General features: G+C 35.6%; 1 protein-coding gene across 2 annotated transcripts; it reads left to right on the forward strand.

Annotated features, from left to right (window-relative positions):
- Positions 1-836: 836 nt before the first annotated feature.
- On the forward strand, positions 837-26857 carry LOC129277880 (carnitine O-acetyltransferase-like). Of its 2 annotated transcripts, none has more exons than XM_064110103.1 (14): positions 837-974; positions 9347-9553; positions 16541-16627; positions 17582-17757; positions 18710-18878; positions 19739-19910; positions 20285-20463; positions 21752-21852; positions 22489-22611; positions 23230-23352; positions 24417-24552; positions 24845-24907; positions 25558-25695; positions 26629-26857. In XM_064110103.1, the coding sequence occupies exons 1-14, from the start codon at positions 948-950 to the stop codon at positions 26845-26847; spliced, it is 1920 nt and encodes a 639-aa protein (XP_063966173.1). In that variant the 5' UTR covers positions 837-947; the 3' UTR covers positions 26848-26857. The 2 variants fall into 2 exon arrangements, with proteins under 2 accessions (XP_063966173.1, XP_054770037.1); XM_054914062.2 differs by lacking the exon at positions 837-974 and adding an exon at positions 8512-8753.

A 26857-nucleotide genomic window follows, 5' to 3' on the forward strand; every position in this document is an offset into this window, starting at 1 on the left:
TGTTAAATGGTCATAACAAAGCTTATCGCATGCCCTTACAGAGTGGACTGGGGCGGGGCAGTTGCCCACAGAATCACAGATGTCATGAAATCTTTGATTTATTTAAAAAATCCCAGAATCATACAAAAGCGTAGAGCAAATCCTTTAATTTTGATCATATTTTCCAATGCTTTAATAAAAAGAAGGTCAGTCACTTTTCTTCTTTACACATTCCACAATGTGCCACCTCTATGGCCTTTAGTTTAAGACAACTACTATAGTGTTTTATGAAGATGATTCGATATTTTAGCCCAAAACTTTGCTAAAACCCGCTGCTAGTACCGGGAGTGTATAATTACGCAACCAGTCGTATATTGAGATTGAGCTACACAACTCGTTCTTTATTTAAAATCGTGCTTAAATTATCCGCTTCTCAGATTGGAATATAAAAAATTTCAGCTCGCGCTTCGCGCTCGCATCATTTTTGTAGCACAACCCCATACTTTTCATGATTAAATAGATGAATAGAATGTCCCTTTTCAAGACTAAACGTCAAAAGAACTCCCGCTTCGATTTGCAATAATCTTTTGCTGGATACAATCTTGTTCTTTATTACAAACGTCCATTAAACTGTCATTTTTTTTCAGATCGAAATATCAAAATTTCAAGCCCCCCGAGTTGCCCAAAGTGCATCCCCTTGGAAAATCCTGGATCCGCCCCCTTATATCACACCCATCATGTCCCCGGCCGTCCCCATATCATAACCCCCCCCCCCCCCCAAATTCGTGCATGCAGCTAGCTCGTCAGTATAACTACGGTAGTTAACTTGCTCGATCAATCAAACCGCGGTATCAATCAATCGTATGGAATTGGAACTTGCGCTTGCCTGCAGATGATATTGCAGCTGGGTATTGCAGCTCCAGAATTAATTCAATAATTCAGAAAAAAGTCATCGAAAGACGACAAAAATGTTTTCAAGATTACCGAAAAATCTGGTAAGTAGAATAAAGTTTGAATGATCTTTTTTCTAATCTCGGGAACACATTGCAAATGTAAAAAAAATCAGAGTGCGGTACAACATTTGCTAACGGCTTGCAACCGTACTCTCTCCGCCCAGTTCTCCGGGATAACCCAACTGCGTCTCCAGCTGCGCTGGCTGGCATGGCGCGCTAGCACCGGCAGCTGCAACAAATAACAATTCACGATAGACAAGTTAGACTAGGGTATAAACCATCCTGTCTTGTCCTGCCTTGTAAAATACTGCACTTGATTGCTGCAAACAAAGAGGCAGGCTATTTCATGCACATAATAAATGCAATCACTGCCACTATTTACCGTACTTTTGTTTTGATTAATGTTGCCCAAGGCCCACTCACACAACATGCGAGGTTAGTATACCGGTACTAACCTCGCACAACACATGTGATTTCATACTAGTGCATTTTGACGTTTTCATTCATCACACGAATGTGAGGGACTAAACTACGCCAAACCTTTCAATATTTGTCCACTATGTTAATCTTGATCGTATGGTTTCAGTTTATTTGAAAAAGAAATTATAATATAAATTATTTATTAAAGTGTTTTTATCGCTTACCTCCAAATCTCAACCAGGATACTTCGCTCGGTCCGTCCTTAGTCATCCTTCGTACTGCGGTGGAAATTACGCAAACAACAATCGAAATGCGAAATTTTCCTATCGAACATTCTCGATTCAAGTCGTCGGCGCATAATAGGAAATTGTACCAAAAATCAACATAGTTCTCTATTTATTCAAACAATTTTTTCTGGGGTGCACTTGACCTTTAAGAGATTTTCCAATGAAAATATTACATGGAACTTGGAATACAAATCATAATTTGGTTGAACAAAATGTTTTCTGTTAAAGTATAAAACAGAAGAGGAACATATCCTTCACGTATTTTTATATCCAAAATATGTTGCCTTAGTATGGAATAATCACAATGACATAAAATGAAAATGGGTAAAGTACCTTCCTAATGATCATTGAGATTTCGCCTATGGAATCATTGTTTAATAATTTTCAAAGCTTTAAATAGATGAAAATGTTCATTGAGAAAATATAAATATATATATATGAACAAAATGATAATGTCCCGATTGTTTCGCATTACGTGTGTTAGATTGCGGGCATTTGTGTGTGTGTGTAGGAAGCAAGATATTCGTGTTAATGTTTGCACCAAAAAGGAGAGGGAAAGGGAAAGGAAAATGGGAGGGGGAAAGGTAGAGGAGAGAGAGGGAAAAGGAGACCATAAAATAGAAAGAAAACAAAGGAAAGGAAGAGGGGAAGGGAGAGAGAAAGAAAAATGGAAAGAGCGAGAAAAGAGTAGGGGAGGGAGAAAGGAAAGAAAAGAAGGGAAAGGAAAAAGGGAGAAAGGGAATGGAGGGGGCGGGAAAGGAAAGGAGAGACAATAAAAGACAGATCAGGGGAGGGGGAAAAGTAGAGGAGAGAGAGGGAAAAGGAGACCATAAAATAGAAAGAAAACAAAAGAAAGGAAGAGGGGAAGGGAGAGGGAAAGAAAAATGGAAAGAGCGAGAAAAGAGTAGGGGAGGGAGAAAGGAAAGAAAAGAAGGGAAAGGAAAAGCGAAAAAGGGAAGGGAAAGGGAGAGAAGAAAAGAAGGGAGAAAGAAAATGGGGAAAGGGAGAAGGAGAGGGGATGATGAAGGGGATAGGAAAATGTCAAGTTTGAAGATCTGAATATTAACACTAAAACAAAATTAGACTCCCATGTTTTATTTATAAAAATACCATCTTTTTCATGATTATAAAGGTTCAAATGCCCTCGCATTATTTTTCATTTAGATACAGTCCTGTCATCAATATCAAAAACTCTAAGCGCGAGCTTCGCGCTGGCATCATTTTTGTCAGTGACATTTATGATGTTGTTCATATTTTAAAAATGTCCATTTGTTGAGGTTTAAATGTCCAAAAGTTCAGCGCTCGCATAATTTGTAAGGTAAATAGGCCTACCCTTTTAATTGTTATACAAAGGCGCTTATACAACGTCCAGAATGCAGTTCGGAATATTGAAAATAACTATTGGTCCCGCTATTTCTGCCCGTGCGACAAGCATTTATCATTTTGAATCATGAGATTCACCTTTAAAATATGATGAAAAAGTATCGTTAAGACTGAATTAAGAAAAAAAGAAGCTCACGTTTCACGCTCGCATTTTGATCCGTTAGCTTGTGATAATAATGGTGACTTCGTTAATATATCTTAGCGGACATGTCCACCTTTTGGTGCTTCAAGAAAAATAAACAACACACAAATAATAATAGAAAACGAACAAGAATAGAATAGATAGTTACCTATCCCACTCATTAATTCTTATTTAACAGTCCCCAAAACGTCTTTTTTACGTGTTAGCTTATTTCATATACATATATATATATATATATATATATATATATATAGGTCTCCTCATCATGGTTATAAAAAGTGCTCAGAATGTTTTATTTTCAAGTCCTTGTATCAGAATTTTCAGCTCGGGCAGCTCTATCGCATTTTGATTACTATCCTGTTGATTTATTTACTTGAACAAAATATTTAAAATGTCCAGCTTTTAGAACAGATATCAAAAAAAGGTATTCACCTTTGATCATAGATGAGGAAGAAGAAAAAAGTGCAAAAAAATAGGAAACAAACTAACGAATTAATGTGACATAATTTTTCTTCATTTCAAGGCGAATCTTTACATTTCATCATCGCTGATGGCGCTACAATAGAAAATACCGCTTGACAGCAAAAAAAAAACAGAAAGAGGAAAATAATGCTGAGCGTCTAAAATGCAGCTAGCAGTACAAGCTGCAGAACCGTAAACAAACATCTTGTGAATAATATCGCGCGCCCTCTTTAAGCAAAAGTTTACAACCACGATGACCCTGCGGTATCTACGTGAAGATCACGAGAAAATGCTTTTTTTTCTTAAAAACACACCAAAGAGAAGACAAGAAACGATCCATATGGTTCGGTAAGTGTCATAGCTCAATTAGAAACATTATTTTAAAAGGAATGGCATAGTTATTTTAGTAAAAAGGGTGTGAAAAATTCGCGTGCACCATGTGCATATGAATCCTTCGCACGCGAGATGCATTGATGCCATGAGTGCCCAAGGCCTACCTCAGGCGATGTTCGTGCAGGCTCCACTCCACTTCACTATTGCTACACTACGCTCCACCTACCCGAACATCGGGACAGTGAACTAGATCGGATATTCCGAGTCATAAAAGGTGGGATGGCAATCATGGTTATCGTAAAAATTAAAGAAAAAAAATATAAAGAGGGATATGAATGACTTAATATCTTACTTTACACCCGTATTTCACTCCGTGTCCATCTTTTGGTTATCCTCAAAATTGGTGATTTTGGGCCAGTATCTTTCTCCTCACACGTATTATTCACGGCCGATTTCAAAACATCGCATGCGATCGCGATCGATCAGCGACCACGATTATATGGATGAAGGTTTAACGAGTGGCAGTTTCCTGACATCTGGGCACAGACTGGAACCTCAAAAAAACGAAAAGTTCTCTCCTCTACCCCAGTCTCGATTGGCCATTTTGTTACGATTTTTAACAAAAATGGCCGATCGAGACGGGGGTAGAAGTGAAATAAAACAAAAGACAAAAGAAATGAAGAAAGAAAAAGAACGGGAAAAAAAAAGAAAAGAAAAAAATTAGAAAAAAGAAAGAAGCAGAAGAACATGAAGACAAAAGAAATGAAGAAAGAAAAAAGAACAGGGAAAAATAATAAAAAAGAAAAGAAAAAAAATAGAAAAAAGAAAGAAGCAAAAGAACATGAAAGAAAAATGAAAACAAACATTGGGAAAAGGGGAAGAGGAAGGGGAAAAATCAAGAAGCCATTACAAATATTTTAACAGCTGTGGCAGTCTATTCTGACTGGAATACTATTAAAAGCCAATCAAATAATTTTCACTTGCCCTTTGGGAATTGGGTATTTCTATTTTTATATCCTTCAGTTTGTATTATTAATAATTTTTTGTTATATTCTTTAATCAGGCAAAGTCAGTGGGAGAGGGTAGAAACAGCTTAACCACTGTAAAAAAAAAATGAAAGAGAAAATATAACGATAAGGGAATGGTGAAGAGAAAATCCTTCCCTATATTTGCCAAAATGTCAGAAAAATCCACATTTCATATCAATGAAATGCCTTCCCAAAGTATTCAGTTTCTCAAGTTTGGTTTAAGAAGTCATTTATAAACAATAAAGAAATAGAAATTATCTGTTTAATTTTGGCAAGAAAAGACACAGCTTCAAAAGAAACGAAGTATCAACACACATACAAATGCACACAATGATTAAAGAAAGAAGTGAAATAAAACAAAAGACAAAATAAATGAAGAAAGAAAAAAGAACAGGGAAAAAATAAGGAAAAAAGAAAAGAAAAAAAATTAGAAAAAAGAAAAGAAGCAAAAGAACATGAAGGAAAAATGAAAACAAACATTGGGAAAAGGTTAATTCATATTAACTTCGGTCTTTTTTAGTCAAAAGAGAGGTCATAATTCCTCTTTCTAATGCTTTCAAATAATCAGGGTACACCAGATTTTAGCAATATGGACTGTAGAAGGGCATTTCATTGGTGTTAAAAGTGACTTTGACTTAGATTTTTAAAGTTCTGTGGAAGATTTCTCAGCAGCAACATTTTGTATCGCAGCTACGTCCGTAGGCTGCTAGTTGCAATGGCTTCATTAAGCTTATGATATGCCGGCACCAGCCGGCTGGATATAGCTACTGTATGCTATTGCGTTATATTATGTATATAATTGTAATGACTGTTCAAACTTTTTGTGTGTGTGGGATTCAAGAAAAAATCGGAAGACGATCTGGCTTGCCATTTGAACTGTAGAAAGTTGATAAAAATGCAAAATCAGGAGAAAAATCGCGCTACTTTAACAATTATTGGTTGCCCGATTCAGCCCACCGCTAATGTCGAGCATTGCGTTACCTGTTAGCATGTTATCTGCATTGCTTTACCATGTTTACGACTCGTTAGCTGTTTCTTAAAGGACAAGTCCACCCCAACAAAAAGTTGATTTTAATAAAAAGAGAAAAATTCAATAAGCATGACACTGAAAATTTCATCAAAATTGGATGTAAAATAAGAAAGTTATGACATTTTAAACTTTCGCTTAATTTCACAAAACAGTCATATGCACATCCTGGTCGCTTTGCAAATGAGACTGATGACGTCATCCACTCACTATTTCTTTTGTATTTCATGATATGAAATGTGATTCTAATTTTCCCATCATTGTCAAGTGAAACAGCGATCAATTCCTACCTGAATATGTGGGATTAGCATTGTTAAATACTATATGGTTCAGTCAAGTTGGTCCTTATTGTCGAATCTGTAAAAAATGAAATAATGTATAATTCAAACAATAAAAAAAAAGAAATAGTGAGTGGGGGACATCATTGACCAACTCATCTGCATTTCACTGAGTTGTGCATATTACTGTTTTGTGAAAAATAAGAGAAACTTTAAAATGCCATAATTTTCTTATTCTACATCCAATTTTGATGAAATTTTCAGCGTTCTGCTAGTTTGATTTTTCTCTATAAATTCAAATTATCATTTTTCTGGGATGGACTTGACCTTTAAAAAATGCAGTTCTCTGACTCTATGCATGTGTTGAACTTAAACTTGAGGTTGGTTTGAATATATTCAAATAAGCCCCGTCTTAACAGTCACTTTTTTTTACTGCCCTGCCCTGACAAAGGCAGGGTGAAAAAAAAAATTATCCCTTCCTATTAAGATGCTCCCAGAGTCCCTGTGAGGTAAAAGCAGGACTGCACTGTGTCGGAAAGGATTTTTCCAAATTTTGGCCTGCTCCAACTAGGGTGGAAGTGGGGTAGAATAACAACTCCACCCCACCAACAACACCTGGGGCCCGTCATACAAAGAGGGTGTGCTAGCACACCCTCTTTGACATGTTTGATTACTCCTTGATTCCCCCTTTTGACAGAGAAAACAAAGTGTGTGAATGAATATAATTATTTTAAGAAAACAATTAGCTAACAGTTTCTTGTGTGATTTAAGATCCAAAAATTGAATTCAAAGAGCTGGTGTACGGTTCCAACGATTGATCGTTGTTATGTTTATTTTGCAGCTTGAGCATACCAATGCACCAGCCAATCATGCTCTTGTAATTGAAACTTTGTGATTAACAAGTCGGTCTCCAAGCAAAGACTAGCACCTGAGTGAGAGGGTCTTCAGTACACAAGGCATTAGTAGACTGCACATTAAGACCCTTAACTTGAGTGAAGGGCTTGGACAGCAGACTAGTGCTACCCCCTCCCCCCCCAAAAAAAAAAAAAAAAAAGTAAAACCAAAAAAAAAAAGTTCTTGGTTTGACTGTACTTTACTGAAAGCTTATCAGTAGTGATTTGATAGACATGGCAGTAAGTAGATTTTCAAACATACATGTAATTTCAATTATTACAGTTTATAGGCATTTTTCTAATAAATCAAATTTGAGTATTCACAGTGATCATTAATATAGAGATGGGTCTTTCAAAATTTATTAGGTTGAGGATACCATATCTTGATTGACTTAATTTAGGTCTGTATGCTGAAATGAAGACCCCCCTCTACTGCTTCAATTTCAAGCTTATTTTGCAAATCACTGAGAAATTAAACATTTTTGTATGCTGAAATGAAGACCCCCCTCTACTGCTTCAATTTCAAGCTTATTTTGCAAATCACTGAGAAATTAAACATTTCTCACCAGAATCAGTTTGCACAAAATGAATTATTTTGGTTTCGCCTGCATAGCAGAACAAGACTTGTCCAACAGTGACAGCTCACCATCAATACTGAAATATTAACCACTTGAGGTTAAGTTTTTTAAATGCCATCAATCATAGCTCTGAAATGTAAGGAATTATTTTGTAAAACTTGAACATGAGGGTAATCAAGAATCAATGTTCTTTTGGTATGACTTTCAGGTTACATGATCATGGTCAATGGTCATTTGGGGTCAATTTTGGGCCTATTAATTTGGCAAGAAATAAAAAGGAATTGTGATTCAGAACAACTTTGAAAAGCCAGTAACACCAAGACAAATGCATATTTCTGTTCCAACTTGTGTTTTCATGCATGGAAGATTATACACATTTTATTTTTTTTAAACTCAACAATGTTTCTCTGTAATAATTTTATGATTTAGGGGATGCATGTCAATCCATATTTGCAGATATTCTACTAGTAGAAATATATTACAAGAATTTTTTTAGTACAAGAATATCACATACTGGTTACAACCTTTTTATCTGTATACAGTTTTAATACATTTTTCTCTTCTGAAGCTTAAATGTCAGGTGACCTTCACACGTGATCCTGGCTATTGTCATGTGACCTACTTTCAGCACACATTGGCTCAGAGCCAAGGCTCAGAAACAAAACTGTCAACAATGCACTATTCAAGGGCAAAGTTCCCATATCCCTCAAGAGCTATAAAATAAAAGTTTGCATTAGAGTTCTACTTCACATTTGTCATGGGATAAGTGGCCGAGATATCTGCTGGCTCAGTCGTTTGGAGTTCGGAATTGATAAGTTAGATTTTTGTTTGGTGACCTCTGATCTTAATTATGTTGGTCATTTTGATAGAGTTACTTGGTGGGTGTACATGTAGATTTGACTGAATTGAGAGCCCGAGAAGTATAAGTTGATACTTTATTCCTTGCTAAAAATTTGCAGTGAATGACTCATATTATTTGAACAGTGAAAGGTAAGGGTATGTTTGTTATGTGTGGAATGTATCTGAGAATTTTTGTACGATTGCTATATTGGTATTGAGAGTAAAATCTTGTCTATTAAGGAGCTGGTATTTGTAGCCGTAGGCCTATGCCGTATATGAACTGGTCAAAAGAAGTATAATATGTAATGCTACAGTATACTTTTGACAGATTTTCTGTTCAATATCATTAAATCAATAGATTTCATGTATCATTGAATAGTATGTTTTGTTAATGTTTGTGTCTAAATGTATGGTAATACAGATTTGAATAATCATTTGTTTTTTTCCCAAATGAAAAAAAAACACTCGGCACAGAGAATTTTGCCTTGTTGTAATGTTTATTATTATTATTTTATCATTTTATTATTATTATTGTTGTTGCTCCTGTTATTTATTTATTTATTTATTCATTTATTGATTGATATTATTATCAATAATATTGATATTATTATTATTATTAATATTATTATTATTATAAGTAGTAATAGCAGTATTTACATGTATGATTTATAATTAACATTATTATTATTACCATATAAAATTCATAATAACCATAAACTCTCTCTCTATCTTCCACTTATCAGGTGCAGCGAGTAATGGGTGTAACCGGTAAAGATGGTGCACATCTACCCGCCCGACTAGGTCCTAGCAACGTCCATGCCGGGAGGATGTTTGCTCACCAGGACTCCCTTGCCAGGCTACCTATTCCTCCATTGCAGCAAACACTGTATAAGTACCTGATGGCAGTCAAACCTATCATCAGTCCAGAAGACTATGAAGTCACTAAGAAGGTAACATCATCTTTGTTTGACTGAAAATCACCACTTGGTCTATTTCCATCTGGTCCAATACACATTTGGCCTCATCCTCATCTTTCTAATTTTATTATTATCTAATGGGGAAAAGATGTTGGTGGGTATCCAATTCCCTGTTCGTCTAAAGAGCCCATTTGATTCGATATCGAAAAGTTTGATTGAATTTTTTGCTACAAGTACATCTAATCATTTGGACTAATTGTCAGATATATCCGTTTTGCCATTCAGCTAATTTCTATCATTTCTAATACATACACTTTAATCTAGGTACTTAGTCCGGCAGCCCAGGAGGTTTATTCAACCGAAAGCCGGACAAGCAAATGACCCCATAGCTGGATGGCATGGACCCTAAAGTTTACAAAAATGCATTGCTGCCGGGTTCTATCCGTGGTCTTCCCTCCGAAATGACGTAATATATGACGTCACTACAAAATGGCCCTATTTCACAATTTTTTAGACATTCTACACATAGCATGAAGTCAAGGGAAAATATCTCAGCCAAATCATGCTTGTTTTGTATGAAACTTTCAAAATATATTGTTCAAATAGTGCACAAGAGATATGCAAAATTTCACGAACAGAAATTATTGTTTACATATGCAAATTACGTAATGAAACTTGCATATCATTAGTTTGGGACATTTCTTGCATCAAAAATTGTCGAAAATCGATTCAGAAATTTATTTTCTTTTTTAATGTACTTTATTTAATATATTTCCTCTCAAGCATAATATCATTATCTTCATCTATATCTCTACTTTTAGAAAATATATGCCAGTAATTGGAAATGACATTATAGACTGTGATTTCAGCCCCCTTTTCAATATGATGCGCACATAGAAATCATGCGTTTTTGGCCTATTTTTACCATATAGCTGAGGTGTGCGAACGATATGCCTACTTTATTGATGTTTCCTGCATTTTGCATGATATTTAATCTTCCAAACAACATATTTTCATCTTTATTATGTCTCTGCTGATAAATAAATGATTTCAACAAAGATTGATTGCCCACTGGACAGTCTATAGGCTACGTTTTCAGCTTAGTTTTCAACAATGAACCTATACCATGTATGACTGCATCGTTGTAGTCGAGTCGGAAAAGGGGGTTCCTGTCTACCATCAAAATATTTTTCACTCAACGTTTTTGTATTTGCCTTAAGTGTCTAGTTAATGAATCTTGATGTTCTCTTTGCAAAATCGTGTCCAACGGGGTTCAAAATTGATATCTTTTGCGGCCCTCTTGGACTTTTTTTAATGAAAATCAATTATTTGTCAGAGTCTGACAATGGGACAATCTTAAATGAATACGCATTTCAGTATGATTTGGATAGTAGAAATCGGTTGAAATTGTTTTCTGAAATAATATATTTTGAAGAAAAAAAAAAGGAATTCATAAAAAAATGAACAAAAATAATAATGTGCATTGACATCTATCTGTTTTATCTTGCGTCGCATTTGTTGATGTGCCTCACATGCAGAAATGCATGTAACGTGCTTAGCGATCGATAGAAAGGTACGTATTACTTGTATCATGTGTATGAGGGTAAAAGGCATTTTCTACACAAAGCAACTTTTATAATAATGAAATCTCTTGAAAAAGATAAAGGATCGAGGCATTGCTCTGCATTTTCATTTTGCATGCAATTACTTTCGGGCACCTTAAAGCATAGTCCCACAAGAGCCAGTAGAAGGTTACATACCACACCCTTATCCGTAGCTTGACTATTATGATATCGTGCTTTTCGGAGCCCCCAATGTGGCAAAATTTTGTTTTGGGTATGTATTTTTTTCTTTTAAATCACTTAGAGACAAAAGAGTAGGCTTTTCTCTATCAGCTACATATAAAGAAGTTAGGGCATAGCAAAGCCTACCCCTTAGGGGGCTGCCAAAGTCACCCAATCCTTTTTTCGTATTTTGCCAATTTCTCTGAAAATTCGTCATTTTGAGAACCATTGAGGCAAAAGGTGCTTCTGCCTTGCAGTAAAGCCCTTGTTTTTGTTTTGTAAGCACATAAAGATGACAAAGTATGATCTTCTTTATCAGTTACATATAAAGATGTGGTAGCACAATGAAGCCTTCCCCCTTCAGGGGCTGCCGAACTCTTCCAACTTTTACGTCTATTTTCCCTCTTTATTGGAAAAATTGCAGTGTTTGAGCCCCCATTCAGGCAAAAGGGCATTTCTGCTATATAGTTATGCTAGTTTTGATTTTGGAAACCACTCGGAAATAAAAGAATAGGTTTTTTTCTATCAGCTACATGTAAAAAGAGTGCTGGCATATCGACTTCTTCAGAGGCTCCAAGATTGGCAGATTTTCCCATATATTGGAAAAATATGGAAAAGGGGTGGGTAACTTTGGGAACCCCCAGAGGGGATAGGCTTTGCTGTGCAACCACTTATTAGCAGCAGATAGAAGAAAGCCTACTCATTTAATTCCACGTAGTTTCAAAAGAATAAAACTGGCTTTACTATATAGCAGAAATATTTTTTTGCCTCAATGGGGGCTCGAAAATGGCATATTTTCCCATAAATAGGTAAAATATGGAAAAGGGGTGGGGGATTTCGGCGACCCCCTAAGGGGGTATGCTCCAATATGCCAACACTTCTTTATATGTAGCAGATAGAAGAAACTCTACTCTTTCGTCTCCATATAGTTTAAAAGCAATAAAAATTGGCCTTACAACATAGCAGCAACACTTTTTGCCTCAATGGGGGCTCGAAAATAGCATTTTCCCATAAACAGGTAAAACATGTAAAAGGGGTAGGTGATTTCGACGACCCCCTAAGAGGGTATGCTTTAAAATGCCAGCACTTCTTTATATGTAGCAGATAGAAGAAAGTCGACTCTTTCGTATCCACATAGTTTAAAAGCAATAAAATTTGTTTTATTTCATAGCAGAAACACGTTTTGCCTCAATGGGGGCTCGAAAATAGCATATTTTCCCATTAATTTGAAAAATACGTAAAAGGGGCGGGTAAGTTCGGCAGTCTCCAGAGGGGGTAGGCTTTGCTGTACCAGCACTTCTTAATATGTAGCAGATAGAAGAATGTCGACTCTTTCGTATCCACATAGTTTCAAAAGAATGAATGTGGCTTTATTACATAGCAGAAGCACTTTTTTGCCTCAATGGGGGCTCGAAAATAGCATATTTTCCCATTAATTTGAAAAATACGTAAAAGGGGCGGGTAACTTCAGCAGTCCCCAGAGGGGGTAGGCTTTGCTGTATCAGCACTCCTTTATATGTAGCAGATAGAGGAAACTCTACTCTTTCGTCTCCATATAGTTTCAAACCAATAAAAGTGGCTTTACTACATAGCAGAAACACCTTCTGCCTCAATGGGGGCTCGAAAATAGCACATTTTCCCATAAATAGGTGAAATATGAAAAAAGGGGTGGGTGATTTCGACGCTCCCTTAAGGGGGTATGCTTCAATATGCTAGCACTTTTTTATATGTAGCAGATAGAGGAAACTCTACTCTTTTGTATCCACATAGTTTCAAAAGAATGAATGTGGCTTTATTACATAGCAGAAGCACTTTTTTGCCTCAATGGGGGCTCGAAAATAGCATATTTTCCCATTAATGGGCAAAATACGTAAAAGGGGCGGTTAACTTCAGCAGTCCCCAGAGGGGGTAGGCTTTGCTGTATCAGCACTCCTTTATATGTAGCAGATAGAGGAAACTCTACTCTTTCGTCTCCATATAGTTTCAAAAGAATGAAAGTGGCTTTATTCCATATCAGAAACGTTTTTTGCCTCAATCGGGGCTCGAAATTAGCATATTTTCCCATAAATTGGTAAAATACGTAAAAAGGGTGGGTAACTTTGGCAGTCCCCAGAGGGGATAGGCTTTTATGTACCAGCACTTCTTTATATGTAGCAGATAGAGAAAACTCTACTCTTTTATCCCTAAGTGGTTAAACAACAGTAAAAGTGACTTCCCTTCAATGGGGCTCCAAAAATGTCGAATTTTCCAAGAAATGGGCAAAGTACGAAAAAAGGATGGGGGACTCCGGCGGTCCCATAAAGGGTGGGGGGGGGGTAGGCTTTGCTGCGCCCTCATTTCTTTATAATGTAGCTGATAGACAAAAAATATACTGTCACAGAGGTTGCTTTTTGGTGTCATTTTATCGCAATATCGAGTAATATATGGTATTTGCCCTTTAACTAAGCAAATTAAGACATACATACTGTCATGAAGCGTTTCAGTATTATCGGTATATTATATCCTCTTTCGTGTCGAATGCTAATATTGTGCAATAGTTGTTGATGTTAATGATTGAACAGATAGATATCAATGCACATGCAAATTTTTGACCAAAATCATGGCAATTTCGGGATGAATTTTATTTCAAAATATATTAGCTGTCCAGAAAATGAATTAAATCGATTTCTACTATCCGAATCATAGTGAAATGCGTATTCATTTAAGATTGTCCCATTGTCACACACTGTGCAAAAAATATGAAAATAATTACTTTTCATAAAAAAAAACCAAGAGGGCCGCCAAAGATATCAATTTTGAACCCTGTTGGACACGATTTTGCGAAGGGAACATCAAGATTCATTACCTAAACACTTCAGGCAAATGCAAAAACATTGAGTGAAAAATATATTATGATGGTGCAAAGGAACTCCCATTTCCGACTCAACTACAATAATGCAGTTATACATGGTATAGGTTCATTGTTGAAAACTGGGCTGAAAACGAAGCCTATAGACTGCCCAGTGGGCAATCAATCTTTGCTGAATTCATTTATTTATCAGCAGAGATATAGTGGAGATGAAAATATGTTGTTTGGAAGATTAAATATCATGCAAAATGCAGGAAACATCAATAAAGTAGGCATATCGTTCGCACACCTCAGCTATATGGTGAAAATGGGCCAAAAACGCACGATTTCTATGTGCGCATCATATTAAAAAGGGGGCTGAAATCACAGTCTATAATGTCATTTCCAATTACTGGCATATATTTTCTAAAAGTAGAGATATAGATGAAGATAATGATATTATGCTTGAGAGGAAGTATATTAAATAAAGTACATTAAAAAAGAAAATAAATTTCTGAATCGATTTTCGACAATTTTTGATGCAAGAAATGTCCCAAACTAATGATATGCAAGTTTCATTACGTAATTTGCATATGTAAACAATAATTTCTGTTCGTGAAATTTTGCATATCTCTTGTGCACTATTTGAACAATATATTTTGAAAGTTTCATACAAAACAAGCATGATTTGGCTGAGATATTTTCCCTTGACTTCATGCTATGTGTAGAATGTCTAAAAAATTGTGAAATAGGGCCATTTTGTAGTGACGTCATATATTACGTCATTTCGGAGGGAAGACCACGGATAGAACCCGGCAGCAATGCATTTTTGTAAACTTCAGGGTCCATGCCATCCAGCTATGGGGTCATTTGCTTGTCCGGCTTTCGGTTGAATAAACCTCCTGGGCTGCCGGACTAACTACTCAATTAGTCAATACAGTTTGTCTCATATGATTAACTGGGGGAAAAAATAGTTCATTATTGGACCAAATGGAAAACAACTTTGATAAAAAATATGCTTTTACTTGTAATCATTAGGTAACATCACATTTAGCCCAAGTGGGTATTGGACCCAGTGTTGATTTGACCAAATGGCAATAATCAGTTGAGTGGGCTTTAGGTTGTATAATACAAACATAGGCTATTTGACCAAGTGGCCTGTTTTAAAAGCACTAAATATAGCTTTAAAGTGATTGAGCTATGGTTTTGTATGTCTCAGGTTCCAGATTCAACACTAAGTTACTATTAAAGTTGATGTTATACATGTACATAAATTAGTTGTTATTCCATGTTACCAGATAGTGTGTTCTATTGGTAAGAACATTGGACTCTTGATCGAAAGGTTGTGAGTTCGAATCCCTGCTCTGCCATTGTCTTCACTTTGAAAAAAATACCAGAGAGTAATTTCTGTTGTCTGTAAGGTCAGCAATTGTGCCTGATTATGTACATGTATGGAAAATGTTTCTTATATCATTGCTTATACATTGTAAACCAGCTTGGCATTATACTATACCTGCAAAAAGCTGTCCTGCCAAGTTCATACAGGAGATACCATCCAAAAAAGAAACAGAAACAGATCCCTAGGAGAGGAAGTACAGCAATTTGTTCATTGATAGATTACTTTCATATTAAACAAGCAAATCATCATACTCTCAGATAAACAAATTATTTGTGTTGACTGTTGACACACTTAAAGTAAATCCTGGCAGAGTGTCAGTGATGACAAGAGTCAGATTATACATGTATCATCTCTTGCATACTTGAATTGATATCAATCTCGAGTACAGTATCCATTGATTAAGATCAATCATTGATCATATATTCAAGAACCAGGGGGGTGTTTCACAAAGATTTTAGTATGACTTATAGTCGCACTTTAATGCCAATGTGTACATGATATGCAAAGCGCAGTAATGGTATCCTCTTGGCATGACCAATGCGGTCACGCCCTTTATAACACATGCAAAGATCTAGGCATTTAAGTGTGACTCTACATGTAAGTCATACTTAGATCTTTGTGAAACTCCCCCCCCCCTGTGTTCATTTGTTCGTGTAGGACACAATATGTTATCTGTATTTGGCATGTATCATTGAGATATCATTAGAGTTATTGAGGTTCATTTTCTTTTAATTGACTTTTGACCAAAGGGTTAATTGTTTGAAACAGTCCAGCATTTGTGCCTACTGTTCTTTGTTGATTTACAGTAAATGAAAAAAAGACTAAATACAATATTCTATTTAATGTGAAAATTTTATTCCTTCTCTGTTGAACCATTGAAAATGCATGCCTGCCTGATACTACTATGCTTGTAAGTTTCTCGAATAGGGATCTATATGATTGCATGATGATATGAACAGCCTCTCTCCCCTGTATTATATTTTTTTCTCAATTTTTTCTTTTATTGATAGATTGTAGATGACTTTGGGAAGCCAGGCGGGGTAGGTCAAGATCTTCAGATGGGTCTGATAAACAGAGCTAAGAAAATGGAGAATTGGGTGAGTACTGGTACAATGCATGAATAATAATAATAGCCAATTTTTATATAGCGCTTTTCCCAGAACGGCTCAAAGCGCTATAAAACATATTACATGTATTACCCCGGTCATTGGATTCATTTCGATCCCGCATGAAAAGTGCACAATTTTAACTCCCTGGGGAGCATTCCTTGCATTCATCGCAGCCTCGTCATGGTGCTGGCAAATTCAAACATACAATATCTTTCGCATCCTACCGGGTACCCATTTAGTACCTGGGTCGAGAGTGGCAAAGTGTGGATTAACGCCTTGCCAAAGGACGCTAGACCGTGGTGGGATTCGAACACACGACCCTCTGTTTACAAGGCGAGAGTCAGAACCACTACACCATGGCTCTTCCATAATGAATATTGATCTATAGAATGGCGATGAATGATTTTAGGATCAATTCAATTCAAGTAGTGTTCTGTAATTAAGTGTGAATAATACTAATAATACACCTGTATATATTGTAGGTAAGAAAATAATTTCAATACATAAAAAAGTCATATACTACCTATTAATGCAAATGTGTTGTTTTGAAATTATTAAAACAGGATCTACAGGATCAATTGTTATTAATGAAATATGAAGAAAAAAAACACAAGTGTTTGTTAATTGTAAGTCTTTTATCCATGTGGGTTTTTTTTCTTTGCTAATCATGTCATTGTCGAGTCCATAATACATTCAAGATGTCGAAATATAGAATAACTGGAGTATTCCTTAATGAATTGATTTGTATTCTGCAACTGTTTAAAGAATTTTTTTCAAACAACAAGACATAATGAACGTAGACATTTGGATGCCAATATTGACAATATTTGACAAATTAAGTAAGATAAAGATATTCATGTTATGTATATCACTGCAACATTGCATTTATAAATGATATTTAAAGTCTTCTCCTTTTCTTGTAAACTTCAAATGAATCTCTAGTTATCAGACTGGTGGTTGAAAGTAGCCTACCTGGACTACAGGTCACCGGTCATCGTCAACGTCTCACCTGGGGTCGTCTTTCCCGAGTTGTCTGAGTTCAAAGGTCGTGAGGGGCAACTCAAACAGGCAGCCACGCTTATAAATAGTGTCATGGATTTCAAGTACTTAATTGACACGTAAGATCAAATTTGTCTTATATTTGACCACACCCTTGTTGTTTTGTGATTACCACATCATTTCTCTCTCTGTCTGGCATCTTTTCTACTCCACCTCCTTTCTTTCTTTGTTTGATCTCTCTCCCTCTTCCTTGTCTCTCGCTCCCCCTTTTTTTTCTTTCTTTTACTGACCAAGCTCCTGTATACTGAATCAGTGATAATTTGCATAACCCACTTAACAGTTAGGAGGTTAGCTACATGTACCATCATTTCCTGTTAAGATTTTATGCAATTTTCACAACAAACTGCAATTACAAGAATAAACGATTCTTGTCACTGTTTGTGAACATTTAAGAACAGATTTTTGTGCAGATATAAACTCGCTCTATATTATTGTCACCAAATAGTGCAGCCTTAAAAATCAGTCCCATTTCATATATTATGCAAATTTGATACTGAAACGACGACAAGCTTCAGCTTGATAAACCCCTAGATCAACATGGCACATGTGGTTACAGTGTGTGCACTATGGCTACAAGCACATTCATATATGTAGCCCATGCACAGGAAAGGATTCTTCCAGGTGTTTGGCATTTGAGGCTTAAGATTTGGGGATAATCGGTATCGGTGGATATTGATAAATTTTCATGTAGCAGGGCGCCTAGTCTGCAGGCACAGACCCCTTGGTTTTCGCAATTCGCATTCTGCATGATGCAGAGTCTGAAGTAGTGAGACTAGATTCACTATGTACAGTGGCTGGCTCTACTTGACACAGACAGAGTCTTTGGAGTATAGTCTTCACTCTAAACCTGTTATTGGTTGAAGTATCAATTATGAGTCTGTGGTTGCAGACTACAGGGCGCCCTTTATACCTGTTACAAAGCCAAGAATGACAATAATCTTTACTCTATCTTTTCGTCTATTTTTTGTCAATTTTGCTTAATTTATGTCCATCTTTCATTCTATCTTTCAGTCAATCCGTTCCAGTCGACAAGATGGCTGGTCAACCTCTATGCATGGATCAGTACTATAAGATTCTAGCTTCGTGTAGGATACCAGGTCCTAAGAGAGATGAAGTTAAAATCTTCCCACCCACCCTGTCTAATGCTCCAAAGCACATCATCATTGCCTACAACAATCAGGTATGTGTATACCATTAAACCCAAGCTCTTGTAATCACAGTGAGATATCACTTCAAGATACAAAATCAAGCTGAATTATCATTTCATCATTACTGCTTAGAAAGGTTAAATCTACTGACAGAATACTATTCCTATTTTACTAATTACAGAACAATTTCTCATTCTATTTAAAAATCTTTTAGCACATAAATTTTAGTTATATACACACTCAGGTAGTCATTTTAGTAGATTCTGATAAAACTACCTTGATTGTTATCCAAACTAGAATGTATGGTTAAGCTTGTCATTGGTGATCTATTACTAGTAAATAAAGGGGTCACTCCCATCATGCTTGCATCTTTTATTATTTTTTAATTTATTTTATTTGGCAGAATATCAAACAAGTCAAATACAATGATAAAAAAATAATTGTTACAATAATACAGTAACACAAAAATAATTAAACTCTGGATTCACCTGGATGAGCTGCCAGGTATAGAGCAAAGTTAACCAAATAACTATAGTCCGCGGACCGCCCTAACCCATCCTATATGAGCAACAACAACAAAATTAAAAAAAATTGAAGACAACTATTCAGGTAATTGGAAGTAGAAGGGATGTACATGTACCTATTGACTAAGTTTTCTTATTCATGGTTTTAAAGGTTAATAGGCACACAAAAAAATCCTTTCACCTGCAACCTTGTATCCTTAAACCTGTTGTGAATAACAAATGTAAGATTTCTCAACAATGTTACTCTCAGCCAATCAAAAAGATGGATTTCAGTAGCTTAGAACAATAGCTTGTCATTGATATTGTTATGAAACATTGCCTAGTATATGGTTTGGTTTATCATTTTGGTTTGTATCTGCTATCTGTAGTTCTATAGTGTTGATGTACTGAGACCTGATGGGAAACCTTACAGTCTAAATGACATCTACGCCCAGCTGAAATACATCGTCATGGCGACCCCTGTGCCTGCTGTACCGGTCGGCATTCTCACCACTGAGCACAGGAATACATGGGGAAAGATCTACAAGAAAATGAAGAAAGGTAATTTTAGAGGGTAGTTGCAAATTTAATGATTATGCCAATGCAATTGATTTGTTTATATTCATTAAATGAGATTTAAATGCAGTTCTGGTAAAGAACAGTGCTTGTAATTGCATGTTGAGGAGCTGGCCAATAACCCCTCTGATCAATAAAATACATGAAATGAAACTCAACCATAATGAGTTATAGGCTAATTGTTTACCAACTTCTTTCTTCATTTTATTATCTTGTAATCTGAGTCCAAATATAAAATCAATGTAGGTGATATTATATTCATGTTTAAAATGACTAAACAGATTATACATGTAATTAAGATATTCCTAGTGATGTATACAGTATGCCTGAGCTCTCCATTTATCAAAACTTTTCTCTAGATCATGTGAACAAGGATTCCTTTGAGAAGATAAAGCGTAGTCTCTTTCTTGTCGCTCTGGATCAGGATGAGAGGCCGGGTGAAGATGCAAGCGATATCGTCATGAGAGGGCGCCAGTCGCTGTATGGTGGCGGCAGTATGATCAGCAGTGGGAACAGGTGGTTTGATAAAACAATACAAGTGAGTTAACAGTCATTTGATACCCCAGTCTATCTGCCTCCTTAATCAATTTCAAACTGAATGGCCCAAATTCACAAAGGTGGTTTTTGAACCCACGGTTTATGCAGATTTTCTGTATAAATTACGCTTATTTACTGCGTGTATTAAAGAATTGTCCGATGCTGAGGTGCGCTTTTGTCATAGTGCGCCAAATTGACGCCTGTTGCTGTTGTTGTCCACGCTATTTTATTAATGAGTCCACTGTTTTGAATTAATGAGTCCACTCTTCAAACAGTGGACTCATGAATAAAATAGCGTATCTTACCATGGTAACAGGCGACAATTTGACGCACTGTGACAAAAGCGCGCATCAGCTTTGGACATTTTTTATACACGCGCCCGATCCGTGCTAAATAAAGCATAATTTATATTGGAAATCTGCATAAACCATTGATTCAACAGTGGGTTTTCAAAACTACCTTTGTGAATTCGGGCTAATGTTTCCAGTACCACCGTATTATATTTCCCATAAAACTAGGCCCTGTAACATATAAGATACAATCAAATTTGCAAGTAACTGTAATTCTGCAAAAAACCACATGTAAATAGTTACACTTGTAAATATCAGTGTATCTCTTTATTTTATATTCCTACTTTATTAGGTTTTGGGAAAATGATACTTTATTGTGTTTTGAGAAAAGGAAATGGAATTTCACAAGTGACAATGGGCGTCCCAAGTTTTGTTTTTTAATTTGTCAGGAATTTCTGATTTTTTCTCCTTAAACTGTTTGCCAATGAAACTGTATTTCACAATTATCGTGTGATATGTAATTGGTCTTGGGTTAATCATGTGACAAAGTGTATTCATACAACATTGTATTTTTGATATTTACATATTTGATATTTGTAATTTCATCAGCTCTCAGTTGTATGCAATTATGTTGCATTTTACTATATTATGTCATTTAGTAGATTTTGTGAATTACTAAGGAACTAGTTTGCTGTCTAAGAAAATGCACATGTCAAATTTGATGCCAAGCATTATTGAGTACAGTAGTAAAAAAGAAATTGATTGCTTTCTATAAAATTATACTTAATGTGAAAGAATGAGCAAGGGTTATTTCAGAAATACAATTATGTCAACCTTTTTTTTTTTATAGTAACTACCATGGCAATCTTGATTGTGATTGGCTGCTGAGCCCTGTTACTATGCCATGATGGCAAAGTTACCATGAAAAGAGCCCCTTCCTATACACACAACATAGTTATGAATAGTTTCATTTTGTTTTTCTTTCTGTCTGATATTTAGTTCTGGGTTGGTACATCAGGTTGCATGGGTTTAACCTATGAACACTGTACTGCAGAGGGCCCTCCTATAGTAGCTATGGCTGATCAGAGTCTAAGCAAAATGTAAGTCAAACAGAAGAACAAAATCATAGAAAATTAATGTTCATTCTTCTCCATGCAAACTTTCAAAATTTGACATTCATACAGTTTAATTTAACCATTTTGATGGTTAAGTTCTCATTTACCTATGTAGCACAGAAGCTCACAAATGTCTGAAGTAAATGATGTCTACAGGGTATTTACTAATAGTGATACAGTAGATGTAGAAATATATTTATTTCAATCAATGCAGATTTCAAGTTATAAGATTAAGGTTCTTGAGGCTGTTTAATTTAAATGACTGGAATATGTCCCTGGGTGCTAAATGAATAAGACCCTGAATGAAACATTTTAATTCCCATTAGCTACATGTTAAAATGTGATCATGTAAATTATCTTCTTGATGCAAACTAGACTTTTAGTGCAAATTTATTTATTATTTAGTATTTGATAAATCTTGCAGGTATTTCAGTCCCAGTTTGTTAAAATACCAGGGCAAAATTGGGGTCTGTCATTTACCACAAGAAAATACAGTGAATTGTATGTCGGTTATTAACGGCTTTAAGCAACATTTCCAAAGAATAAAATATTTTTCAATGTATTTTGTATTTTATTGACAGTCAATATTATTTATGTTCACTCATGTCATTTGTGCTTTAGGAATAATCTAGTAACAGATTTTGGATCAGACACATCCAATCCACCTAAACCAGAGCGTCTTGATTTTAACATCAGCCCTGATATTGTAGAAGCTATAGAAGAAGCTAAACACAGCGTCGATGTGTAAGTACATTGAACTGGGGAGCATTTCACTAAGCGTATTTTTCAGTGATTTTTACTTATTTGCTCTCAGCCAATCAGATGCAATCATTTTCAGTAGATTTAAACATCTGTCAGTGAAAAATCACTGATTTTTTTTATGAATTGCTTTTTAGGTTATGTGATGGAATTTCATTCTGTTAATCATATTTGTGAATAAACTTTTTCCGAGAAGTCCAAACATTATGATAATGGCGATGATGATGTCGCTGGTGGTTGTGGTAATGGTGATGATGATGATGATGAATGTGATAGTGATGGTGATGAGGATGACGATGATAATGTTGATATTGTTTACTATGATGATGATGTCAATGCTTATATGATGGTGATGTTTATTACTGTCATCATCCTCATCGACTTAATTTTTTTTAATTACTTTGTAGTGTACTAGAACCGATTTCATTGGATACACGTTGTGTGTATAACTACCTGTCAATAGCAACCACCTGCCCCTAAAGGCTACATTTGTCTTTCTCTCGGGTGGTCACTATAGACTTTTTTTCACCAAAGATATTGGAAATCATATTGAAAATATTTAATCACATTTCTTTCTCATCTCTCTTCTTTACATGTTTTCAGGGCGCATACAGATCTTCAAGTAAGTCTTTTCCAGTTCAAAGAATTTGGTAAGAACTTTCCCAAGTCACAACGTCTCAGTCCAGATTCCTTCATCCAGAACGCACTGCAGTATACATTCTTCAAGTAAGATCATCTATGAGTTTAAAGGTCAAGTCCACCCCAGAAAATTGCTGATTTGAATCGATAGAGAAAAATTAGGCAAGCGTAATCCTGAAAATTCCATCAAAATCGGACGTAAAATAAGAAAGTTATGACATTTTAAAGTTCACTTATTTTTCACAAAATCGTTATATACACAATTTATCCACATGCAAATAAGAGAATCGATGATGTCCCTCAATATTTCTTTTGTTTTTTATTGTTTGAATAATACAATGTTTCAATTTTTTTCAGATTTGACAATAAGGTCCAACTTGAATGAACCATAAAATAATAAACAATGGTAATTCCACATGTTCAGGGAGAAATATAACTTTTTTCATGGGACAATGAGGAGAAAATTAGAATATTTCATATTTCATATAATAAAATACAAAAGAAATAGTGAGTGATGTCATCAGTTCCCTCATTGCATCCGATTTTGATGAAATTTTCAGTGTTATGTTTATTGGATTTTTCTCTTTTTATTCAAATCAACTTTTTGTTGGGATGGACTTGTCCTTTAAGCAAAGTATATATTTGTTATTGCATTATGTATAGTTTTGTAAGGTTTTTTTTTTTCAAGGGAAATAGTAGTGCAAGTTTTAATTTCTTAAGAAGTAAAGGGGTTAACATGTCTTTAATAAAAGATAATTTGGCATCTGTTTGTCTCACGAGACAATATGTTTAGTTCTTATTTGTATTCAAATAAGAAATAAACGTATAATTTCTTGAAGATTTTTATATAATGACGAATTAAAGGCGTTAACAAGTCAGGAATAAAAAATAATTTGGCATCTGTTTGTCAATACAGATATGTTATTTCTCATTTGCATTCAATAATATTCACTTTCTGTATTCATGCCTCTTCTCTCACCGTCTCACTTGTTTCAAGTCACTCCGATCCAAAATGACGTAATATGACAGGATAAAGACTGCTTTTTCAGATGCACCAATAATGACAAACATCAAAGAAATCAGGGAGTAACGCATATGTCCCCCTTCTCACCTATTTGTTTCTCATACATGTCTTCTTTTTTCTCTTACAGATTGTATGGCTACTCTACAGCTACCTATGAGAGTGGATCGTTACGCAAGTACAAGTTTGGTAGGACGGACACAATCAGATCAGCAACCATCGAGTCGGATCAGTTTGTGCGAGGAATGTGTGACCCTACTAAAACAGTAAGTTTACTCAAGCTTTCAAGGTTTCTTGTGGACTATCCTTTTTCACTGAAGTGTATTGATCTTTAATTCTTTATATACACCTTGTTGTGTTTTGGTGGTTTGGCAAATACAATTTTTTTATTGTCTTCAGTTTTAGAATTTATTGTGACCAATTTGTTTGTGCAAGTTAAGGCCATAGGCTAACATTGACTTTTAAGAGTCTGTGCTGCAATTATAGTGATACATTATTAATGAGACATATGATTACTCTTGTCAAGGATATGAAATATATTGTTTTTTATCCACACAGCCAAGCGAGAAGGTGATGCTACTAAGGAATGCCATTGCAGCACACAAGCAATATACAAACGATGTAAGTTTTGTCAGTTAAATATGATATGAAGGGGGGGGGGCTATGTCTTCATACCTGAATTTGAGCTTTATGGGCATGAATTCCTTTAAAATTCCTCAAAAGTTCCAGTTGATATTGTTTCTTATATTTTCAAGAGGACTCATGCTAAAATCATTTCATAATTAGAGAAAGATATATGAATGGAAGGGCTTACAGGAGTGATTCATTGCTATTGCCCCTGAGGCATGGGAGCCCTCACAGAAAACCATTGAGAATATATTGCACAATACCATTAGACAATTTAAAAAATTTACAATTGAAATCAAGTTTGATTACCGTCAACCAAGTGCATACCACCATAAGTCTCCAAAGTGCAGTGTTGTATATGTAGATTAACATTGTTAAAGGTAGTGAATTTATATTTTTATATTTTTCATGAAAAATATTTCAAATTGTTATGTTTCACTGTAGTTATCATCCTTTGCTTTCTTTTGTAAATGTATTTTTAGATTTACATTGTTAAAGGTAGCAAGTTTTCCAGATATCAAAAGATGTGAATTGAAATTGGTTGTATATTATTCTTTATGAGAAATATTTCAAATTGTTATGTTTCTCTGTAGTTAATCATCCTTTTGCTTTCTTTTATAAAATTTGATTATTTTTTTGTACAGGTTATCAATGGTGATGGGATAGATAGACACTTACTAGGCCTGAAGCTGATTGCCATAGAGAATGGTGCCAATGTTCCAGATATCTTCATGGACACAGCATTCACATCATGTACTCATTTTAGGTTATCTACCAGTCAGGTCAGTTTAGATACTGTCTCACGTGAGCAACTTCTCCCTTTGTGCACAGAAAATACATTTATTAAAAACATTTATTTTTGCTCACTCTAATCCAATCCAATCATCATTTGATGAGCGCCTTTTCCTACCAATCACAAATTGCTATGCACATACCCTACTCCATGTTTGGGCCACTAATGCCCAGCACACACTATTGCGATCCGATGCGACACATTTTGATAGATCACATTTTATATTAAATGTGAAGGTTCCAAGAATTAAAATTATTGTATTTGAAGTTCTCTTATGTTGCTTTGCGGCAAGCCCTGTGGTCGGTGAAAAGTCCAAATCGGCTTCAAGTCGCAGCCGATGACGTCATTACGAGTTGAAATCAAATTTGCTTTTAGTCCTACAGGGAGGCTCAAACTGGACTGAATTTTGATTTCAGTTAGTCCTACCACTAGTCTGAACTCTGATCGCTAAGATTTTATCGGCTGAAATGTTCATCTCAAATGTTATTACAATTTCTTTGATATTCGGATTGCAATGAATCGCGTAGTGTGCGCTGGGCTTAAACAATAATTCAACAGTTTAGAACGATACTGCAAATTCTTTTTCCAATAGAAACCACTATTACATGGCCCCCCATGAAAAGGAATGCAGATCTACAGATTGACTTGATAAAATGTGAGAATTTAAGTAAAATGTTACAAAAGAAATGGGGGGGGGGTTGACAGCAAATGTGAGCTTAATATTCAAATGCTCATAACTTTCTTTTTGTTTGTCCAAACTTTCATTGGATTTATTCTTTATTTTTCCTGTTTCTCAAAAGCCAACTTGTTCCAAGGGTTTCATTCTCCTTAAATGTTTTGAATGGAATGTTTATTCTATTAGTATTCACAAAGCAGTATATTATGATCCATATACCAATTGTTTCTTGAAATGCTATTTCAGGTTCCTGCCAAGCATGATCTTACCATGTTGTTTGGGCCGGTTGTTCCCGATGGGTACGGTATCTGCTACAACCCCCAGGAACACCACTTCAACTTCTCAGTGACTGCCTACAACACCAGCCCCGAGACGGATTCGGACAGGTTTGCAGATGTTCTACAGGAGAGCTTGATGGAAATGTGCCATATTCTTGTCACAGCCCCTCCTGCTGCCAAACTATAGATTTATAATT

The sequence above is a fragment of the Lytechinus pictus genome, chromosome 15 (genome assembly GCF_037042905.1).
Source record: "Lytechinus pictus isolate F3 Inbred chromosome 15, Lp3.0, whole genome shotgun sequence".
Taxonomy (NCBI): Eukaryota; Metazoa; Echinodermata; class Echinoidea; order Temnopleuroida; family Toxopneustidae; genus Lytechinus; species Lytechinus pictus.